General features: G+C 39.5%; 1 protein-coding gene across 2 annotated transcripts in view; it reads right to left on the bottom strand.

The window, feature by feature from the left end:
* LOC127639687 (transducin-like enhancer protein 4) overlaps positions 1 to 19,855 on the bottom strand; it is a 63,745-nt gene that overhangs the window by 30,047 nt on the left and 13,843 nt on the right. For both annotated transcript variants that reach the window (XM_052121842.1, XM_052121841.1), the window contains exons 2-3: positions 16,848 to 16,945; positions 15,675 to 15,738 (exon numbers count right to left, since the gene is read on the bottom strand). In XM_052121842.1, coding sequence (XP_051977802.1) covers positions 15,675 to 15,738; positions 16,848 to 16,945 — 162 coding nt within the window. The remainder of the gene's footprint in view (positions 1 to 15,674; positions 15,739 to 16,847; positions 16,946 to 19,855) is intronic.

Genomic DNA, 19,855 nt, shown 5'->3' on the forward strand with positions numbered 1-19,855 from the left:
ATACTACACGCACACAAACACATATAAATCACATCCACTGGCTCTGCATGCCAAAAGTGTAGTGGGAATGCTGGGAATGGTTTTAAAAACCTTTGCAGTGGCCCTGGGGGCCATTAACGCTGCTTGAATTACATTCACTACGGCCAAAAGTGTCAGCCTCATGTCGGAGCAACATCAGTTCTCAGCATGCTTTCATGTGGAATCATGTGCTTGAGAGACAGTGGACATTTAAATGCAAACAAAATAGCAGATGGCTGACATCCAATATAATTTACAATTTAATGATGTCAAGTGAGAAAGTAGAAAATGTATGATGCCCTAACCCCTGTCCCAATCTAAACCGAAACGTGAATTAAACATTTTGACCAAAAATGTAACCCCAAATCACGCTCACCAATGTTTATGTTAATGCGATTCCTTCCAGATTTTTATACGAAACCAGAACCTGTATCTCTGAAATCGCTCGAGCAGCAGCACAAGAGAAAAAGGTAAACATATTTTAAATGGTGCAAAAATGTATGGATGGCACTTGTCAGTAACTCGGCAGATTGGGGTCAATGTCAGGATACCAGAACATTCAGTAGCAACATGTTGAGTGTGATCAAGCTGCAATCTCAATATGGCCAATATAAGCCAATTAATTTATTTGATTATGTATTGTAATCAGTTGGTCCAACAGAATGGAAACAACTCTATTGGACAACCTAGCATTTGCTAAACCAATAGTTAGAGTTTGGGGTGGGGACTAAATTTTTGTCTAAGCAACATAAGAAAGGCGAAGTGTTTGAAAACAGACATTATTTTTGTAATTCTGTTTGATGACACAAGTGGCACTGAAATTACACACTGCAGCTTTAAGTGACTGGTAATTTATTACCTTGATCTACACACACATTCAATTTAACCCCTACCAGCACAACTGACAATGTTTAATTAAGTTGAAATTGTTTAAGTAGGAAGTTGTCTTTTCTATGGTCTCCTTTAAGGAAATACTATGTGAATGGGCGAAAGTTAAACAGGCATAAAAGACATTTAATGTGGAACAGGAAACCTGCAGCTCATTTTAATTTCAAGGCAATTCTGTTCAGCTCTATAATGTGGCTTTTATCCTTCCAGTTATACTATATTCTATACATGAAGTGTGTACTGCAGACACAGTGAGCCAGCATTCATATTGTATTTGGCTCCTATAGCTCAACTGGCAAGGTAATGGGTTAGATTCCCAGGAAACACATTTACAAATAAATGTATTCCATAAATGCACTGTAATTATGCATTTAAATGCATAAATGTTATCTAACTGCATGTTTAGGAAAGCTAATTCACCATCATGGTCACAGAGAAAATCAACAATGCTTCCGAAAGTTCATATACCCTAAAATCAGTCAAATTAAGGACAAGCGCCATTTGCCATCTTTGCATTAATTCAAGCACGAATACATTTCCTTTTAGCGCTACTGATAAACCTCCAAGACACATGTTCATGAAACCAAGAAGTAATCACGTTCACAAACAATGATGACCGCTATTCTGAGGATGCATTTTTGCTCTAAAATTATCTTGTCACTGGTTTGGCTTAGGGGGTATAGTTAATAAAATATGCATTCCTGCTGACAATATCACATCATTTACAATTAAAAATAAACTTGCTTTTGGCGCCACTCTGTGGACATTTCACCCTAAAACTGGAGCTCACATAAGCCCATACATTCAACAACATTTCCAGCTACAGCCACTTGGGGCAGTGATTTGAATTTCAGTAAGCACAGACCGATTTCAGCTGAAGAGCTTTCAAATTTCTGTGGCTAAATTCACAGTGTGATCAGTCTGTATATGCTATAATTGTGGGTGGGCAAGTTTCACTGTGACATGACGTTGGTTTTTGTGACTGCGATGTACCAGACATCGTCTGAATTGTGATGTGTTTTTCACTCATAATAGCTTCATGATTTTGTTCTCCCTCACAGAGACTCATTGTTATATCTCTCTCTCATGTCAGTGCATTCGTATTCTACACCACAAATGTATGTGTAATCCCTCGAGTGTGTGTCTGTGTGTGTTGTCTGGAGCAGATTGTGCACAGCATGTGGCGGATGTAGCGGGGCTCAGCATGGCGGAAGTTCAACAAAGCTTCTCCTCCTGCCACAGTATGTGTGTGTGTGTGTGTGTGTGTCCGCTTACGTATGTGTATTAGTCTTTGCTGATCCAAAGCGGGGCAATATGTACTGGGTGTCTGCTGGTTCAACTCGGCAGCTGTTTGCCATCCGTCGCTAGTACACATATCCTGCTCTGTAGCAGTATACTCTGCTCCGGATGCTGAAATCTTTGTAGAAATCTTGCCTGTGACTGAAACCGAAGACAGCTGCTTTGCTATAGCACTGCCGAGTCAATAAATTAACAGACAGTGTTTTGTGAATTAAGGTATATGGAAACATTAAAAAGAGCTTAAAAAACCATTGATAATGCATTGATTACATTGCTTACTTCTCAGTAGAAATAGTCACAAATATAATATATGCTATATGCTATATATATACACACACACACAAACTGACCAGACACTTCAGTAGGTACACCTGTACATCTACTTATTCATGCAATTATCTAATCAGAAAATCGTGTACAGTAGATATGGGTCAGGCGCTTCAGTTAATGTTCACATCAACCATCAGAATGGTAATTTAATGTGATTTATACCTTGGCATGATTGTTGGTGCCAGACGAGCAGGAGCATTTCTGTAACTCCGGGGATTTTCACGCACAACAGTCTGTAGTGTGTAAAGAGAATGGTGCAAAAAACAAAAAACATCTAGTGAGAGGCAGTTCTGTGGGCAAAAATGGCTTGCCAATGTCAGAGGTCAGAGGAGAATGGCCAGACTGGTCCAAACTGACAGGAAGGTGACAGTAACCCAAATAAACACGCTTTACAACAGTGCTATGCAGAAAAGCATTTCTGAATTTACAACACATCGAACATTGAGGCGGATGGGCTACAGAACCAGAAGACCCCTCCAGGTACCACTACTGTCAGCTAAGAACAGGATTGAGGCTACAGTGGGCACAGACTCACCAAAACTGGATAGTAGATGATTGGAGACACATCGCCTTGTCTGACAAATCTGGATGTCTGCTGAGGTACACAAATGGAAGGCCCACTACAGCCTCAGTTTTCTGTTCTTGGCTGACAGAAGTGGAAATCAACTTGGACTTCAGCTGTTTTAGCCCATCCGCCTCAAGGTTTGATGTGTTGTGCATTCCGACATGCTATTTTGCTCACTATAATAGGGGTTATCTGAGTTACCTTAGCTTTCTGTCAAGCTTGAATCAGTCTTGTCATTCTCCGTTGATCTCTAAAAGAGGTCATCAAAAGGCGTTTTCGTCCACAGAACTGTCGCTCGCTGTTTTTTTTTTCTTCTCACACCATTCTCGATACACTCTAAAGACTGCTGTGCATGAAAATCCTAGGAGATCAGCAGTTACAGAAATACTCAAACCAGCCCGTCTGGCATCAACAATCACGGCACGGTCTAAATAACTGAGATCTAATTTTTACCTGATTCTGATGGCTGAACATTAACTGAATCTCCTGACCTGTATCTGCATGATTTTATACATTACACTGCTACTGCACGATTGGCTGATTAGATAATCGCATGAATAAGTAGATGTACAGGTGTGCCTAATAATGTGGCCAGTGAGTGTAAATTTATATAATGTATATACTGCATACTTCCTTTCAATTGCCCTTTCAGATGCCATTTTTGTGTTGCCGCAGCACAATGGTCACTTCCAGTGTTTACAGGATAACTGATTATAATTGGAGCAATTATCTAATGACATATTGTTACATTGTTACATGTTACATCATTCTCATCCAGTGCAGACATTGTTTAAAACTAAATTGAAAAGTAATGAAAACTAAACTAAATTTAAAGGACAAATTGAATATGGAAGAGCAATAACAGCTAAATTTTAAATTAAAATCTATAATAACACTGTGTTATAGACAGCAAAGGATAAATCTACGCTTGCCTTCAAAAAACAACCAGATGAAGTACAGGATGTTAAGCACACATTGGATTCGAATGTGACTTTATGCCTTCCTACCTTTGTATACTACATATAAGTGAATGTAACATTCATGGCTTGTGTGTGTGTGATTGCCACTGTATTAGATGCAGCTGTGATCTTTTGAACTCAGACACATTAATTGGCTTGTCTTGTACGTGTGATCCAGTAGTTTAGACAGACTACATGGATCAGATATAATTTCCATTGGGCTGCCCTTTGTGGCTCATCGTATGACCTAATTTACACCACACAGGCCAATTTTTCCATTAGAACTGACTGATATACTGTAAATATATCCAGCTTCTGTATTTTCAGACAAGATAAGCTTTTAAGAAAAAGGGAATTTTTACTAGATTTGCAATTCCTAAAGGAAATATAATGCCTACAAGGCATCTAAACATACATTTTATAATTTTAAGTTTTAGGATTTGGTTCTGCATAAATAAAATGCTGCATTAAAGTACAATATGCTTCTGTGCAGCCATTGGAATGTAATGAAGATGACCAATCACAATTCAGCAGGCAAAATCATAGTCATCGTTGTTTGTTTGATTTTGAATCACAAACATTCTAAGTGAATGGGTGATTTTTATACTTAAAAAGTATAACATATAAAAGAAATTGCTAGAGACCAGTGAAAAGCGACACAAATACAATGAGATGCAACAAAAACATCGGTTTGACGCATGTAAGAATGCAAGAAACGCATTGTGTGGGAACATCTCTGAAGTCTACCTTGGACAGATTGACACCTCTCTCCGTACCGCCATCAACCAGCAGGGGACGCTTCTTGGTCATCAGCTGGTCGAGCTCAACACAGATAGTCATGCCACTGAAGAGATGGCAAGGAGGATAGCTGAGTTAACATCAATGCTTCAACATCTACAGATCTCTCCCAGCGCCAGTCCCACCCCCACCATTGATGGCAATAATTTCTGTCACAATGCTCTCTGGTTTTTGATGATCTAGCTGATTTGGCCATCAGGGTGGATAAATCGCCTCGTCGTTTGATGAAGATATCGCAGAGATGCTCCATCTAGGGAGGTTCCTGTCTCATCTGCCTGTTTTCCATCATCGGCCAGTTAATCAGAACCAGTGTCGTCGGAGGAACCCATGCAGGATGAGAGAGCCCGGCTATCCTCCTAGGAACGCTACAGATGTTTAGTCAATGGTATGCCTTTCCAACTCCCTGGTCATCTCCCAAGCACTCCTCAATTATGTGCTTTGGGACATGGTCGTCAGTTCTTTTTGTTTACCACGACGACATTTGGATTTTTTCTTGTAATCTCAATGACCATGTAAAGCATGTCAGGCGAGTGCTTCAGCGACTGCTGGAGGATTATTTTTTCGTCAAGTTGGAGAACATTATTGTGTGAGTTTTGCGCACAGTCAGTTTAGTTCCTGGGGTTCATCCTCTCACCTGACAGAATCCAAATGACTCTGCCAAGGTTAAAGCGGTTGTCGATTGGCCAAACCTAAATCCTTACAAGGCAGTCTAGCAGTTTCAGGGGATTGCCCATTTCTACCGGCGGTTCATTCTGAACTTCGGTCAAGTCGCTGCACCTCTGACGAATTTGACCTCCACTAAGACATGCTTCATTTGGTCTCCACAGGCTCAGTCTGTGTTTCAAAATCTTTAAAGCTGCTTCATTTCATCTCCCATTCTGATTAATCCTGATTTATCGCACCAGTTTGTGGTGGAGGTTGAAGTATATGTCGGATGAGAGGCTGCATCTGGTTGGAGGGGTCGGAGGTTCCTTTTTTGGTCTGGACCGATCACAAGAACTTCAAATACATTCATACCGCCAAACGCCTAAATTCTCAACAGGCATGTTGGGCACTTTCTTTTGGCAGATTAGATTTTTCCATATCGTCAACAGCAAGCTTGACGCATCGTCCCGAGACCATCTTAACTTCTCTAGTTACCGTTCTTTCACCTAATGTGGTGGTAGCAGCTATGTCTTGGGAAGTTGAGTCTCAAGTCAGCTCAGACTTACGTAACATTCTTATTCCCACGGAGTGTCCAGCGAATCTACTATTTGTTCCTGAATCGGTCTGGACCAAAGTCTGGCAGTGGGGTCATTCGTCTAATCTCGCCTGTCACCCAGGGGCTGCTCGCACTCAGGCGGTAGTTAAGCAGCGGTTCTGGTGCCCCACACTAGCGCAGGATGTTCATCAGTTTGTTGCAGCTTGTCCAGTGTGTGCTTGTGGTAAGAATTCCACTGCCAGACCCTTTGAGATCCTGGTCACACATTGCCTTGGATTTGGTTACCGGTTTATCCCCGTCCAATGGCAATACAGTCCTTTTGACTGTGGTGGACCAGTTCTCGAAGGCAGCCCATTTTATTCCTTTCCTGTGATCAATGACAGCAGCTACTGTCATTGATCACACCTTTCAGATTCATGGCCTCCCGACAGAAATAGTTTCTGGCAGGGGACCCCAGTTTGTCTCTAAGTTTTGGACAGAAGTCTTTAGGCAAATGGGTGTGACTGTAAGTTTGTCCTCTGTTTTTCATCCCTAGACCAATGGGCAGGCCAAGCGAACCAAGATTTGGAGAGGGTCCTGCGCCGTGTGGCCTCCTGGAAGCCGTTGACTTGGAGTTCCAAACTTACCTTGGTCAACTATGCACATAATTCCTTGCCGGTGTCATCTACGGGAATGTTGCCTTTCCAGTGCTGTTTAGGCTACCAGCCTCCTCTGTTCCTCTCCCAAGAACCCGAAGCTATTGTTCCATCCATGCACGCCTTACTCCAGAGATGTCGTCACACCTGGAGGATCCCCAGAGAAGCTCTTCTGCGGACTGCCAATCGGAAAAAGCATCGGCAGACCGTCACCATTCTAAGCCCCAGTTTACGTGTGTGGTCAGAAGGTCTGGTTATCTTCTCAAGACCTGCTGCTTAGTCTGCCCTCACATAAACTGGGATAAAAATGAAATGGACAGTTCACCATCATGCTTAGTCCGATGGTGGTTCTACTAAAATTACCTCCCCGTTGAAAAGAATCCATCTGATTTTTTAATGTGTCTAAGATCAAGCCTGTTCAAGTTCAAGTTCAAGTCTTTATTTGCCAAAACGATGCAAATCGCCTGGAATTCATTTTAGTGATTTGGCTCACTCAGGACAGTACAAGACAGTATTGGACCAAAATTACAACACATCATCAGACATGACATATACAATAAAAACAAAACAAAATCAAAAAACAAATTCTTGGGTTGCTACCAATGGATAAGTATAATAAATGATCAAATAAATAAATAAATCAAATAAAATGCTAATGCATTTAGTGATACTGAGGAGAAGGACATAATTGTGTAAGCAGAGCAGATAACGATTGTTGGTGTAAATTGAGGGACCTCACAACTTGTGGATAAGTGCTATTTGAAAAACGGGTGGTTCGGGATCTGATGCTTCTTAGCCTTCTACCTGATGGTAGAGGAATTAAAAGGGAATTAGCGGGGTGCAAATAATCTTTAAGTATTTTCAGTCCAGTTTTAAGTAGGCGGATGTTGTAGATGTCACAGATCTTAGGGAGGTCCAACCCAATTATCCTTGACGCTGTCCTAACTACCCTATTCAGCGCATATTTATCCTCTGCTGAGCAATTACCCCACCATACAGTGATGGAGAAAGTAAGTGTGCTCTCTATCACAGCTCTGTAGAAGTGGAGCATTCCCACCTTGGACACCTTAAATTTCTTAAGTTGTCTTAAAAAGAAAAGTCAGCTGGTGAGCTTTTTTAACAATCTTGCTGACATTGGTTTCCCATTTAAGGTTGGAAGATATGATGGTCCCAAGGAACCTAAAACTTTCCACCCAATCCACAGTTTTGTCCTTGATGGCCAGGGGCTGGAGCGACATACTATTTTTATTCCTAAAATCAACAACCATCTCCTTGGTTTTGGAGATGTTAAGGGACAAGTTGTTAATTAAGCACCACTCAGCCAGCATGGACACTTCTTTTCTGTAAGCCGTTTCATCATCATTGGTGATGAGGCCCACCACAGTGGTAGCATCAGCAAATTTAAAAATCCTGACTGAATCATGGTGAGAAAAACAGTCATTAGTATAAAATGAATACAAAAGGGGAGACAGAACACACCCTTGGGGGGCGCCAATGCTGGTGGACATTGATTTTGACAAGAGGTTATTAACTTTAACCACTTGTGATCTGTCAGTTAAAAAATCAAGGATCCACCTACATAAGGACTCTTTAACACCCAACCCTAGGAGTTTGTCACACAGTCTCTTTGGTATAATATTATTAAAAGCAGAACTAAAATCAATAAATAGTACCCGTGCATATGTAGCTGTCCCTTCCAAATGTTGAAGAATGTTATGGGTGCAAAGAGAAACAGCATCTTCAACAGACCTGTTCTCCCTATATGCAAATTGGAAAGGATCAAGAGATGTAGTTGTGAGATGATTGGCCACTATTCGGCTCAAAAATTTTCATAATAACAGAGGTTAGAGCCACTGGTCTATAGTCATTCAAGCAACTTACATTCGATTTCTTAGGCACAGGAATGACTATAGCTGATTTAAAACACGCTGGGACTTTACATAGTCTAAGAGACCAATTAAAAATGTCAGTGAAGACATACGACAGCTCATTGGCACACCATTTGATAGTGGCAGCAGAGACCTGGTCGGGGCCTGCTGCCTTCCTGCTGTTTTGTTTTCTCAACAGATGCCTGACCTCATGTTCTTCTATCAGAAAAGGTGGTTTAGGGGGAGCTATATCATTAAGGGGATTAAAACTGACTGTACATTCAGAATTACCTTCAAATCTACAATGAAATAAATTTAGTTTATTGGGTAGCAAAGGATCATCATCAAGAACTGCATGACTGTTTTTATAGTTTGTAATCTGTTGAAGGCTTTGCCAAGCACCCCTACTATCATGGACACCAAGCTTAGCTTCAAGCTTGGCCCTGTAGTTAGCTTTAGCCTTTTTAACAGCCCGTTCAAATGCATATTTAGCAATAGTGTACTGACAAATATCTCCACTCTGAAAAGCATTTTTCCTCTCCAAGTACAAATTTTTAATATCGTTACTAAACCATGGCTTGTTATTGCTAAAAACAATCACGGTTTTAGAGGGGAAGCATACACCTTCACCAAAGTGAATATAAGAAGTAACAGCATCACAGTATTCATCCAAGGTGGTGAACTCATCCCTGAATACAGACCAATCTGTAGTATGAAAGCATTCTTTTAATTCATTTTGTGCTTGGATAGACCATTGTTTAATTACTTTTTTAGTTGGCTTAATGGATTTCAGTCTCTGACGGTATCGAGGGATGAGAAAGATGGTATTATGATCTGACCGTCCCAAAGGGGGCCAAACAATAGAATGATATGCATTAGATATTACACAGTAGCATTTATTAAGTGTCTTTTCTCTCCTGGTAGCAGTCTGAATCTGCTGCTTGAACTTGGGTAGTGATTTCTTTAAATCCACGTGATTAAAATCGCCTAAAATTAAAACCACAGAATCCGGGTTAGAATTCTCTACCTCTGTTATGTGAGTCGCCAGCTGCCTACAAGCCTCCTTGGCTCCTGCCTTAGGTGGAATGTAAACAGCAGCGAAAATGACGGAGGAAAACTCCCGCGGGAGGTAAAAAGGTCTGCATTTAACAATTAAACATTCCAGCTCCGGTGAACAGTGTCGCAAAAGAACAGCAGAGTCAGTGGACCAGCCTGGTCGGAGGCCGGGAAATTTTGCAAACTGTCCCGAATACATATTAGTTCATGCTTGTCATATGTGATCAGACTGACAGAGTTATCAATAAAACAAAGCAAAACAAGACAAACACAAACACAGAGCCACACCGCGTCGCCATAGATCGGCGCCATCATCGGTTTGTTCGCTCCCCTCTTCATCCTGATACTCCCGTTGCTCCACCTCCCATCTCATTGAGGGAGTTCCAGCCTTCTCTGTTAGACGTCTCCTTGACGTGAAGTGGAGAGGCAGGGGTTTTCAGTACCTGGTTGACTAGGGGGCTACAGTCCGGAGGTGAGAAGGTGGATTCCAGTTGGTGACATTCTGGATCCCGACATCATGAGTTCCATAGGCATCATGGTGGACCCTCAGGGGAAGCAAGGATAGTGGGTGGGGATGCTGTCATGATCCGGTGGGTTTGCCCATCCTTTCATGTGTGTCTGCATGAGGTTGTTTCCCTTGTGTGTTTTCCTTCTGCTGCGTGGAAGGCGCAATTAACTTTTCTATGGGAACGTTCATTTGTGCTGTTCACAAACTGATTATTACCACCTGCAGCTTGTAACTCTCTCTATTTATACCCTCTTGTTTCTTGTTTCTAGTGCCATATTGCTCACTTGTGTAGCAACTCAGTCTTGCCAGTCAATCAGTTTTGTCCTGTTTTGCTCTTTGTTTGTCTTCTGCCAGTTTGTTCAAGTTTGCTGCTATCAGTTGTATTATTGCTCTGAGACTGTCTGTTGGATTTACTCACCTTTGGAAATCTTACACTGTAATCACTGTCATCTATTCACCACCGGGGTGTCCCAAGTTGGTCATCACTGTCTTCTTCCTCACCTCAGCCACATTGTCTCCAGTCACCTGCAGCTTGAGCCAGAACTCTTCACTGTTGACATTTTCTACTGTGTTTTCAATAAACTGTTATTTGTTTCTCTGCATCCCTGGGTCCTCAACTTCTTTCATGACACTTCTAAAGCCACTTTTTGTATGGTCTTATTAACATTTTACTCATCTGCCACATTCACCTTTTTTTTTTAATTATCTGATATTATTATATTAGCATTTTATTATAAATGAATATCACTATATTCATTACATGTTATAATTATTTGTATTTGTATTGTTACATATTGAATTATCTTTATTTTGGGACTTTTCCACCAAATATTGATTTTATGTGATTAATTGTGATTCATTATTTAGCATATCATGTAATTAATTCCAATAAAAAGTTACATTCAATTTTTTTTCTTCATATTTAATTATTAATAAAAATAGAATGTTTGAGGAATATCAATAAGTTTGCCTTGCAAACATTGTCATTATAGGAGAAATTAACATATCACATTAAAAGATGTAATATAAAATTAATTACTAATATTTTAACCAGATTCCCTCCAATGCTGCTGTTTTTGCCATTTTAGTGACAATAAATGTAGCCAAACTAAAGGGAAAAAGAGAGGGTAAAAGGATAAGGACACAACATAGATTCAAACCTTTGACACACTTAAGCACCACAGATTAACGTGTCTGGATCATGTGTGCCAACTGCTAGGTTATGGCTCCAACTACTTCAATTGTGTTTTAATACTAATGGATCAGAACACAATGCTAAAAATACAAGGGAACATGCAATAATGCGAACACAAACAAAGGTACAGGTGAGAGCTGAAAATATTTACAGAAACTCCTGAGCATTTCCTGTCAGGCTAGCAGTTTCATTCCAGATTGTTACCTCATACATCATAATCAGTGATTTGAAAATGCCATTGGTTTCCAATTGTTTCCATTATCATTTTCAATCTAAAATGTTAAAAATTAACGCAATTTGTTCTATGTTAAAAAAAAAGTCCCTTTGAGACAAGTCGGGTCACTCAAGCCATGTTCGTATTTTTCCTATCCACTTGAATATGGAAAACTGAAATCTCCAAAATGGTTGGTCAAGATCATAATCGAATAACATATTTTAAATTAGCAATACAATCTGGCAACAACTGATCCAGTTAATGCAGATGCACATTCTCAAGTAAACAGACAATGCTAAATTTATAATATAGCGAAGTAAACCTAAAACCTGCTTAAAAACAATCATTATTTTTGCATTCATGTTTGGAGATGCTATTGGAAGAAATTACACACTTTACCCTTCACAATACTGGGGAAAATGAACTCCTGTAGCGTAGATGTGATACTGGATATAATTCTTAACCAGATGGAAAGTTTCTTAAAACATGGATGAATGTTCATTGCACTACTAATAAAACTGCTGACATCTAATGAAGTTACTTATTGAAACATTCATATTGTCTTTTTACAGCAGTGACATTATTGTAATCAATCACAGGCCACAAAAAGAGCTGAATCATACATTACAGTTCCTCTTCTTTCAAGTGAGACATTAAAGTGCAATTATACGAAAGCCACGAACACTGTTAGCATCAGTGATGTTGATGGCTCTTCTTGAATCCGAGACTGAATTACAAGTTACCTGGTAAGTTTACTGACAGATGGGGAGAAATTGCAATTGCGTTATCTGCTAATAAAAACCAGAGCAATGATTCATAGACCCCCAATTTGTATCAGAGTATTTATAGGTGAAGAAAACTGAACAGAATGCAATTACATCAAATTGAATTTCGAATTGAATAAAACCACAGATAATTAGTTAAGTATAATGAGAATGGCAAATGTCAGTAAAGGAATAACTACAACAAACAAAGGAATATGTGTAAAACATCACTTTAATAATAAATCCCAATTGCTCTCATTTCTATATGATAATAACTCCAATTCTCCAAGCAGAAAAGATATTAAATGAATAGCAAATGGTGACTTTTTTTCTGTTTCTATGTCAAAACAATCCTAAAAAAACAAAAACACATGAACATATAGCATCTTTAATGCACTGCAGAGGCATTGCAGTGTTTTATTTTTACTATTGGATTTATATTTGGTTTGGAAAAATCAATTATTTTTCCATCATTGCACAGCAACAATTTTAAAACTCTTAAAACAGGAGCAATCCTCAACATTTTGGGATTCCCAGATTTCAGGGTTTTTTTTAGGTATACAGCTGTCCCACCTGCTCTGTACTATTTTTGGGAGTAACATACACGCCCCTAAAGTGGCAGACACTCTGGGAAGGGTGACTAATGCTTTTGGAAATGAGGCATCAGTGCATTAATCCCTGCTAATTCAGAGTCTGGGGGACGGAGCTTTAACTTCTATCAAGAGATTATGGGAGAAAGATTTAAACTTGGTATTGGAGGATGGAGTGTTGTTTAGAAACGAGGAAGGGTGCACCTTGATTTTACATAGATTCTATCGGACCCTCTCTAGATTGTACAGGCTTGGCCTTAAAAGACACACACACCAGCTGGCGATGCCAATCAGAAGATGGAGACTCAACTCATGTTTTTTGGTGGTGTGTTAAGATCCAAGAATTTTGGTTGAAGGTTCAGAGTTTTACGTGTGATGTATTGGGCACTCTGATTTCATTTTGCCCCAGACTCAGTATTGGGCGATGGGCAGTCATCTATGTTGGGAATAAACACCTAAAAAAATTGGGTTCTGATCATTGCAATGATTGCATTGAGTGGAGAGAGAGGTATATGTATAAATGTGTGTGATTTTATATATATATATATATATATATATATATATAGATAGATAGATAGATAGATAGATAGATAGATAGATAGATAGATAGATAGATAGATAGATAGATAGTGAGGGGAGGGGGTAATAGTGGGGGTTAAATGTTGATTGTGTGCATGTATGTTTTTCTTTTCTTTATTTTACTTTATTAAAAAAATAGGAGCAATCCATTAGTATATCTTCGAGGGTATCTTTGTTAAAACCACCAGTCTATATATTTTGACAATCACTCTGTCTCATCCCCTCTCTCATTCTTTCACTCACACAGCACTCAAACATTTAGTTTCATGTTCAAACACAATCATGTTCAAATGTGTCTTATACCCACCCCCCCCCATTCTCTCCTCCTTAACTTACAGTATGTCCTTATTTCCTCTCTTTTTCTTTCTCTGGCATAATCTTTTTGTCATCACAATGTCTCCTGCTGTATTTTATACTGTCTCTTATTCTGTGACTACTATTCCTCTTCATCTTCTCTATTGTCCTTTATCTCCTCCATCCCTTCTTTTTACTGCAGTTTCAATCACATCTCTCTGTCTTTTTCACTCCTTGTACTTCTTTGCTGCTGATCTGTCCTGTTCTCTCTCTACCACTCTCTTTCTATGTCTCTCTCACTGCAAGCGCAAGGCAATTGGTGAAAGTAATGTTCTTGAGAAGAGCAGAGAGAGACTCTGTTTAAATAAGATGGATTGGTTTGGGTGTGTGTGGAGGGGGGTTACAGCAAAAAGTAGTGCATTAATCCCTCCCCCATCTCTCTCCTCTCTTTCTTTTTCACACACACACACACACACACACACACACACACACACACACACACACACACACACACACACTTCTCTGTTATGAAAAAACAAGCAATTCACATCTTGGTCTTGTAAATGATACAACACAGATAGAAGAGTTGGACACTGTTAAATTCACAACAACGACTCAAAGGGACAATTTATGAATTGACATAAAGCTTGCTTAAATGTGCTCTATAAATAAAGGTTGACTTGACTTGACTATTACATAGATAGTGGAAATTGACAGGACATTTTAGGATGAGACAGAGAGAATAAGATAGCAACACATTGCAGGCCAGACTCAAACCTGCATTTCCTGCATTAGAACCATGGCTCAATATCTCAGGAGCAGGTGTGCTAATCTCTGCACCACAGCACCGACTTGAACTACTTTGTAAAATGTTTTGCTTTATTGGATAAATAAAATCTATTGAAAGAAGTAGGAATGTGACCGGGACACGTTGTAGAGTGGATTCAAACCTACACCTCCACATGAGCACCCTGGCTCAATATCTCAGGAGTAGGCACACCAAATAGTTCACCACAGTTTCAACTTGAACTACATTTAAAAAAGTTTTTTACTTAATTGGATAGCTAGCGGAGTTTGACAGAGGAGGAATGTAATCAGGACATGTTGCAGGCTGGACTTGAACCTGCATCTCCCCACTTTAGCACCCTGGCTCAAAATATCAGGTGTATGTGCACTATCCACTGTACCACAGCATATATCACAGGTCAGATTCTAACCTTCATAGGAGCATCATGGCTTAATATCTCAGGGGCATGTGTGTGAATCGTTGCACCACAGCTCTGATACTGAACAAGGTCTTTAACATGACTGAATACTGTCTAATCCACTGTCTCAATCATTTTTGTTAGCTAGGAGTCTAATTCGCCATCACAAATGAGCTCAGCAAACTATTTCATGCCAATCAACATTAAATCATTCACTAAAGAGAGACAAAAAAAGAACATGCAGTTCCCAGTCTAGTCTCTAAAGAGACAAACGTGACTGTAAATTCATGAAAATAAAAGGAAGGCAGCTGTAACAAGTCTCAGAGCACATAGCAAGTCTAACAGGCAAAATATAGCCTCTTGGGTTATTTGCGCTCCACAAGCACTGAATCTCTGTTCCCTCTTATTATTTACATGTCTGTGCTTGCGTCCTGCTCTCTCTATCTTTGTTTCTCCCTATTGCTGTATCCATCCACATCTCTATCTCTCCCTCTCTCACATTCCTCCCTTCTCTTTCCACTTTTTCATCTCCTCCAACCCCTATTGTAATACTGATGATGTGTCCTGATGATGTGTCCTAACAAAACACCCAGTAACATGAAATAAAGTACAATCTCTCTCTTTTTAACACAGACGGGCTTTCATGCGAGGTGGGTGTTTGCTGGAGCATACAGCAGATGTGGCAATCTGAGGGTTGATCGGACTCACCATGATGTAGTGCCTCTGCATCTCAGTCTTCTCGCTGGCCAGCTTCTCACATTCCAGTTTGAGACTGTGAAAAAAAAACAGAAGAAGCGTCACAAAGAAATTTGCGATTGCATTTGTCCATTTCAGTTATGTATGTAAACCATAAGTTATGATGTTTTGCACTAAACCACTTTATTTGCATTAGCACTTCATAGTAGTTAGTCATTAGATAACAGATAATATAATCATAAGTTTGATAATAGAATAAGGTAAATTTGGCATTCTCGGCTTTGTATTGAGCATTAGAGTTTTTTTTTTTTTTGACATTTCAGACCAAAGTTGCTTTGGAACAATATGTATTGTGAAAGATGCTATATATATGAAATTAAATTGAAATTTGAACAAAAATTTGTGCTGACCAAAGTGGTTTAAACATGCTTAATGAGTGTTCTTATATTACTGTGGTGGTAGCAAACCTCAAAACTCAAGGGGGAGGGCGATAGAGTTACCTTCAAAAGTCTGTGCAATTAAACTGGATGTGTTATTATTCAGGTTAGTTGTAATAAATATATCGATTTTACTTTACTTGCTCAGAAATATTCTTTAAACTGATGCACCCTCATGACAGTAGTTGACTTGAAAGAAACAAACTTACCACAGACACGGACAATTCACACTAATGTCCAAAATATCATGTTGATTACACAGACAGTTATATGCAGCAAAGAAGTGACCAAAAGTCATTCATTTTCATTTAGAGTTTGCCATTTGAGGTGACATGAGCGACAGCAACCGTTTGCGTTACAACATCATTGAAGTTCGACTTAATGCAAACGTACAGCAACACAATGCATCAACTACCAGTGGGAGTGCAGACAGTGGAGCTCACATGACCTGCCTGATTATACGTTTAGATTAATTTATTTAGCAAATGCTTTTATCCAAAGCTGATACATACAGTTGGAACGCCTACAAGCAACCAACAGTACAGCGACTTGCTGACCTCCAGTGGTTTAATGTGAAAGCATCTTTCAGCAGATAACACTTTACATTGTTTATATCATATTGCTTTATGCAATAAATTAACATTAATTCAAAACACATCCAGCTAGTTATTAGCCTGTGGGCAGAGAATCATAATAATCCCATGCTTTTCACATGCTGAGATGAGTAAAACAGCACATAAGAGCTCACCTGTGGTACTGAGCCTGCAGGAACTGGAACTCCTCTTTAATGCGGTCCAGAGTCTCCAGCACTGTGAACTTAAATGACTGTCCAGGCTGCAGTGGTACCTGATGAATCAATAGAGAATGGGGTGAGGGTTGAGTTATTAATCCGTAAACAACCATATATCAAAAATATAACCCATTTTGAGGCTGTAGAAAAGGAAATGTTCAAATACTCTTGGGTCATTCTCTTGCGATACCCAAACCCCATCCTCACCATTAACCTTACACTTTGATAGCCACAAATACGTTCTTGCAAGAGTTTTCCCAGAATGAGGGTTTACATCTAAACGTCACAATTGCCCAGTTGGTAACTAGATGGTCACAATCGTTCAACTACACCAAATCCTTAACTTGAATCTCAAAAATATCTAATCTTTGGCTGGTTTAAAAATTCTTACAGTTACCAATATTTGTGTAAAACTCTCAGCTCTGTTTTACATTTTACCATATTTAATAACCTCATGGAATGGCTTCATTGCAGTTTTCTTTCCTGTTGAAGTAGGAAGTTTGGGCTGCACATATCAATATTTATAAAAAATATCCAATGAACCATAATTTGCTTCTTGCTACTGATAGCCAAAAGTTTAAGTGGGAGGGGCAGTCTCATTCTACAAAAGGATTTTATTGGAAAAAGTTTGGATATGCCCATTTTTGCAAGGTGAGTCATCAATACTTTGGTCCATTTTCCCAGAAGAGACTGTACATTTTAAATGCATGTATCAGCTAAAATATTATTTTGTCATGTTTTAGGAGTACAGCTTATTTTGCACAGACGTGTTTCGGCGTGTGCCTTCTTCAGTGTGCAACAAAATCACAATGTACCCAGTCTTATATAACCACACCCCTTACCACACCCATATTAACACCAGCCTATAATATAGGATAATGATCAGACCAATAATACCAACAGTACACAGATGAGGCTGTTATACATTTGCAAAAATATTTTTAAAAAAAAATAATATAATTGTTCCAATTATAAGAAACAACTTAATGATAGATCATCATTCATCCCACACGGGATACATGTGTTTAAGTCAAAGATATACCAAGCTTCTCGTTGTAAGAGGCGGTTCTCACGGTCTCCCCCTCTTGGAGCCTGATCAACACATTCTAAGCCCATAAATTTGAGCGTATTGACAGCATGGCCCGCAGAATTGAAGTGCTTTGCAACTGATGATTTTTCATCATTCTTCCTAATAGCACATTTATGCTCAAAAATACGGGTTTTAAGTTGTCGCTTCGTTTTGCCCACATAGAGTAACCCACATGGACACGTCAATAAATACACAATAAAAGTGGATACGCATGTAATTCTGCCCTTTACTTTATATATCCTGCCTGTTTTTGGATGTGTAAATGAATTAGCTGTAAGCATAAAGTTGCATGCTGCACAGTTCAGACATCTAAAATTTCCATGTGGAATTTTGAAGGGAAAAGGCAACTGAATAGGTGCAGGGAGGTGCGACCGCACTAACCGATCTCGAAGGTTAGGTGCTCGTTTATAGCAGCTTCGTGGCAGCACTTGAAAACTGTGTCCTATAACCGGATCACTGCTTAAAATGTGCCAATGGCGATGCACAATACTCTTTAAACTGTTAGAGATCTGACCATAAGTGGATACAAACGTAACTGCTGTGTTATTAAAATTGTTCTGATTAGTACGTTTGGTCATCAAGTCTACCCGTTGGGTACTCCGCGCATGCTCTAAACAATCGCTCACTAAATTGTATGCATAACCCCTATCAAGAAATCTTTGACATAGTTCCCCCGCTTGTCGTTCAAAACTCTCATCATCATTACAAATACGTCTTACTCTCAATAATTGACTATAAGGCAGACTACGCTTAAGAGAGGGGGGATGAAAACTCTGGTAGTGCAACAAAGAGTTGCGGTCCGTTTCCTTATGAAAAATTTCAGTATGTAGCGTATTAGCCACCTTTCTCACTAAAACATCCAAAAAGGGATTCTTATAATTGGAACAATTTTATATATATATATTTTTTTTTTTAATATTTTTGCAAATGTATAACAGCCTCATCTGTGTACTGTTGGTATTATTGGTCTGATCATTATCCTACATTATAGGCTGGTGTTAATATGGGTGTGGTAAGGGGTGTGGTTATATAAGACTGGGTACATTGTGATATTGTTGCACACTGAAGAAGGCACACGCCGAAACGCGTCTGTGCAAAAAAAACTATATATGCATAGTGACACTTTGTCTATTTTATATGTTATCTTTTAGGCCAGCACTCTTAAAATTCATTATATACACTGAGTGAAGCCTGCTCTCATCCTTACTTAGGAGTACAGCTAACACATAGATGGCCTCAAAGATGACAGATATGGACTAAAAGCCACAGAACCACAATTTTGATTTGATTTTCCTCCAAAATCTCTGCAAAACATGTACAGAAAAGTGCAGCTTCCAGGGCCTAGCAACAAGTAACATTTCTAGCAAGACCTACACACTCTAAGCTGATCATACAGTACCCTTATGTACCTCTCCTCCACATCAAGAACCAAAGCCCTTTCCATAGCTATTTTTAAACACGTTTCCCATTCTGTCAGCTGCTTCCTAAAATGGCCGCCTTTTTCCTGCTCTCCTACGGGCTTTCCATCATCCAAGGTTCTCGCTCTGAAGCACGAAGTCTGGCAATCGGCTGAAGATTGGCAGTTTCAATAGGATTAGTCTAGACAAGCGAAATTCAATGAAATTCCAATTAGGCTAACGGTGGAGGTCAGACACTCTGTGAGCTTTCGAGTAATTAAGTTGCAGGCACGCAGCTGACTGGATTAGTTCAGTACACAATGTGTATGAACGGGGAGGGGCATGTCATCATATTCCTTCTGACCCTCATTCATTCAAACATGCGTGCGCGTCCGTGTGTGTAGAGTAATGTAAAACAGTTAACGATGGGCAAGGAGGAGGTGAGAACCGGCTTGTCAACATAAATATTAATTTAATAA

Source organism: Xyrauchen texanus, chromosome 48, assembly GCF_025860055.1.
Source record: "Xyrauchen texanus isolate HMW12.3.18 chromosome 48, RBS_HiC_50CHRs, whole genome shotgun sequence".
Taxonomy (NCBI): domain Eukaryota; kingdom Metazoa; phylum Chordata; class Actinopteri; order Cypriniformes; family Catostomidae; genus Xyrauchen; species Xyrauchen texanus.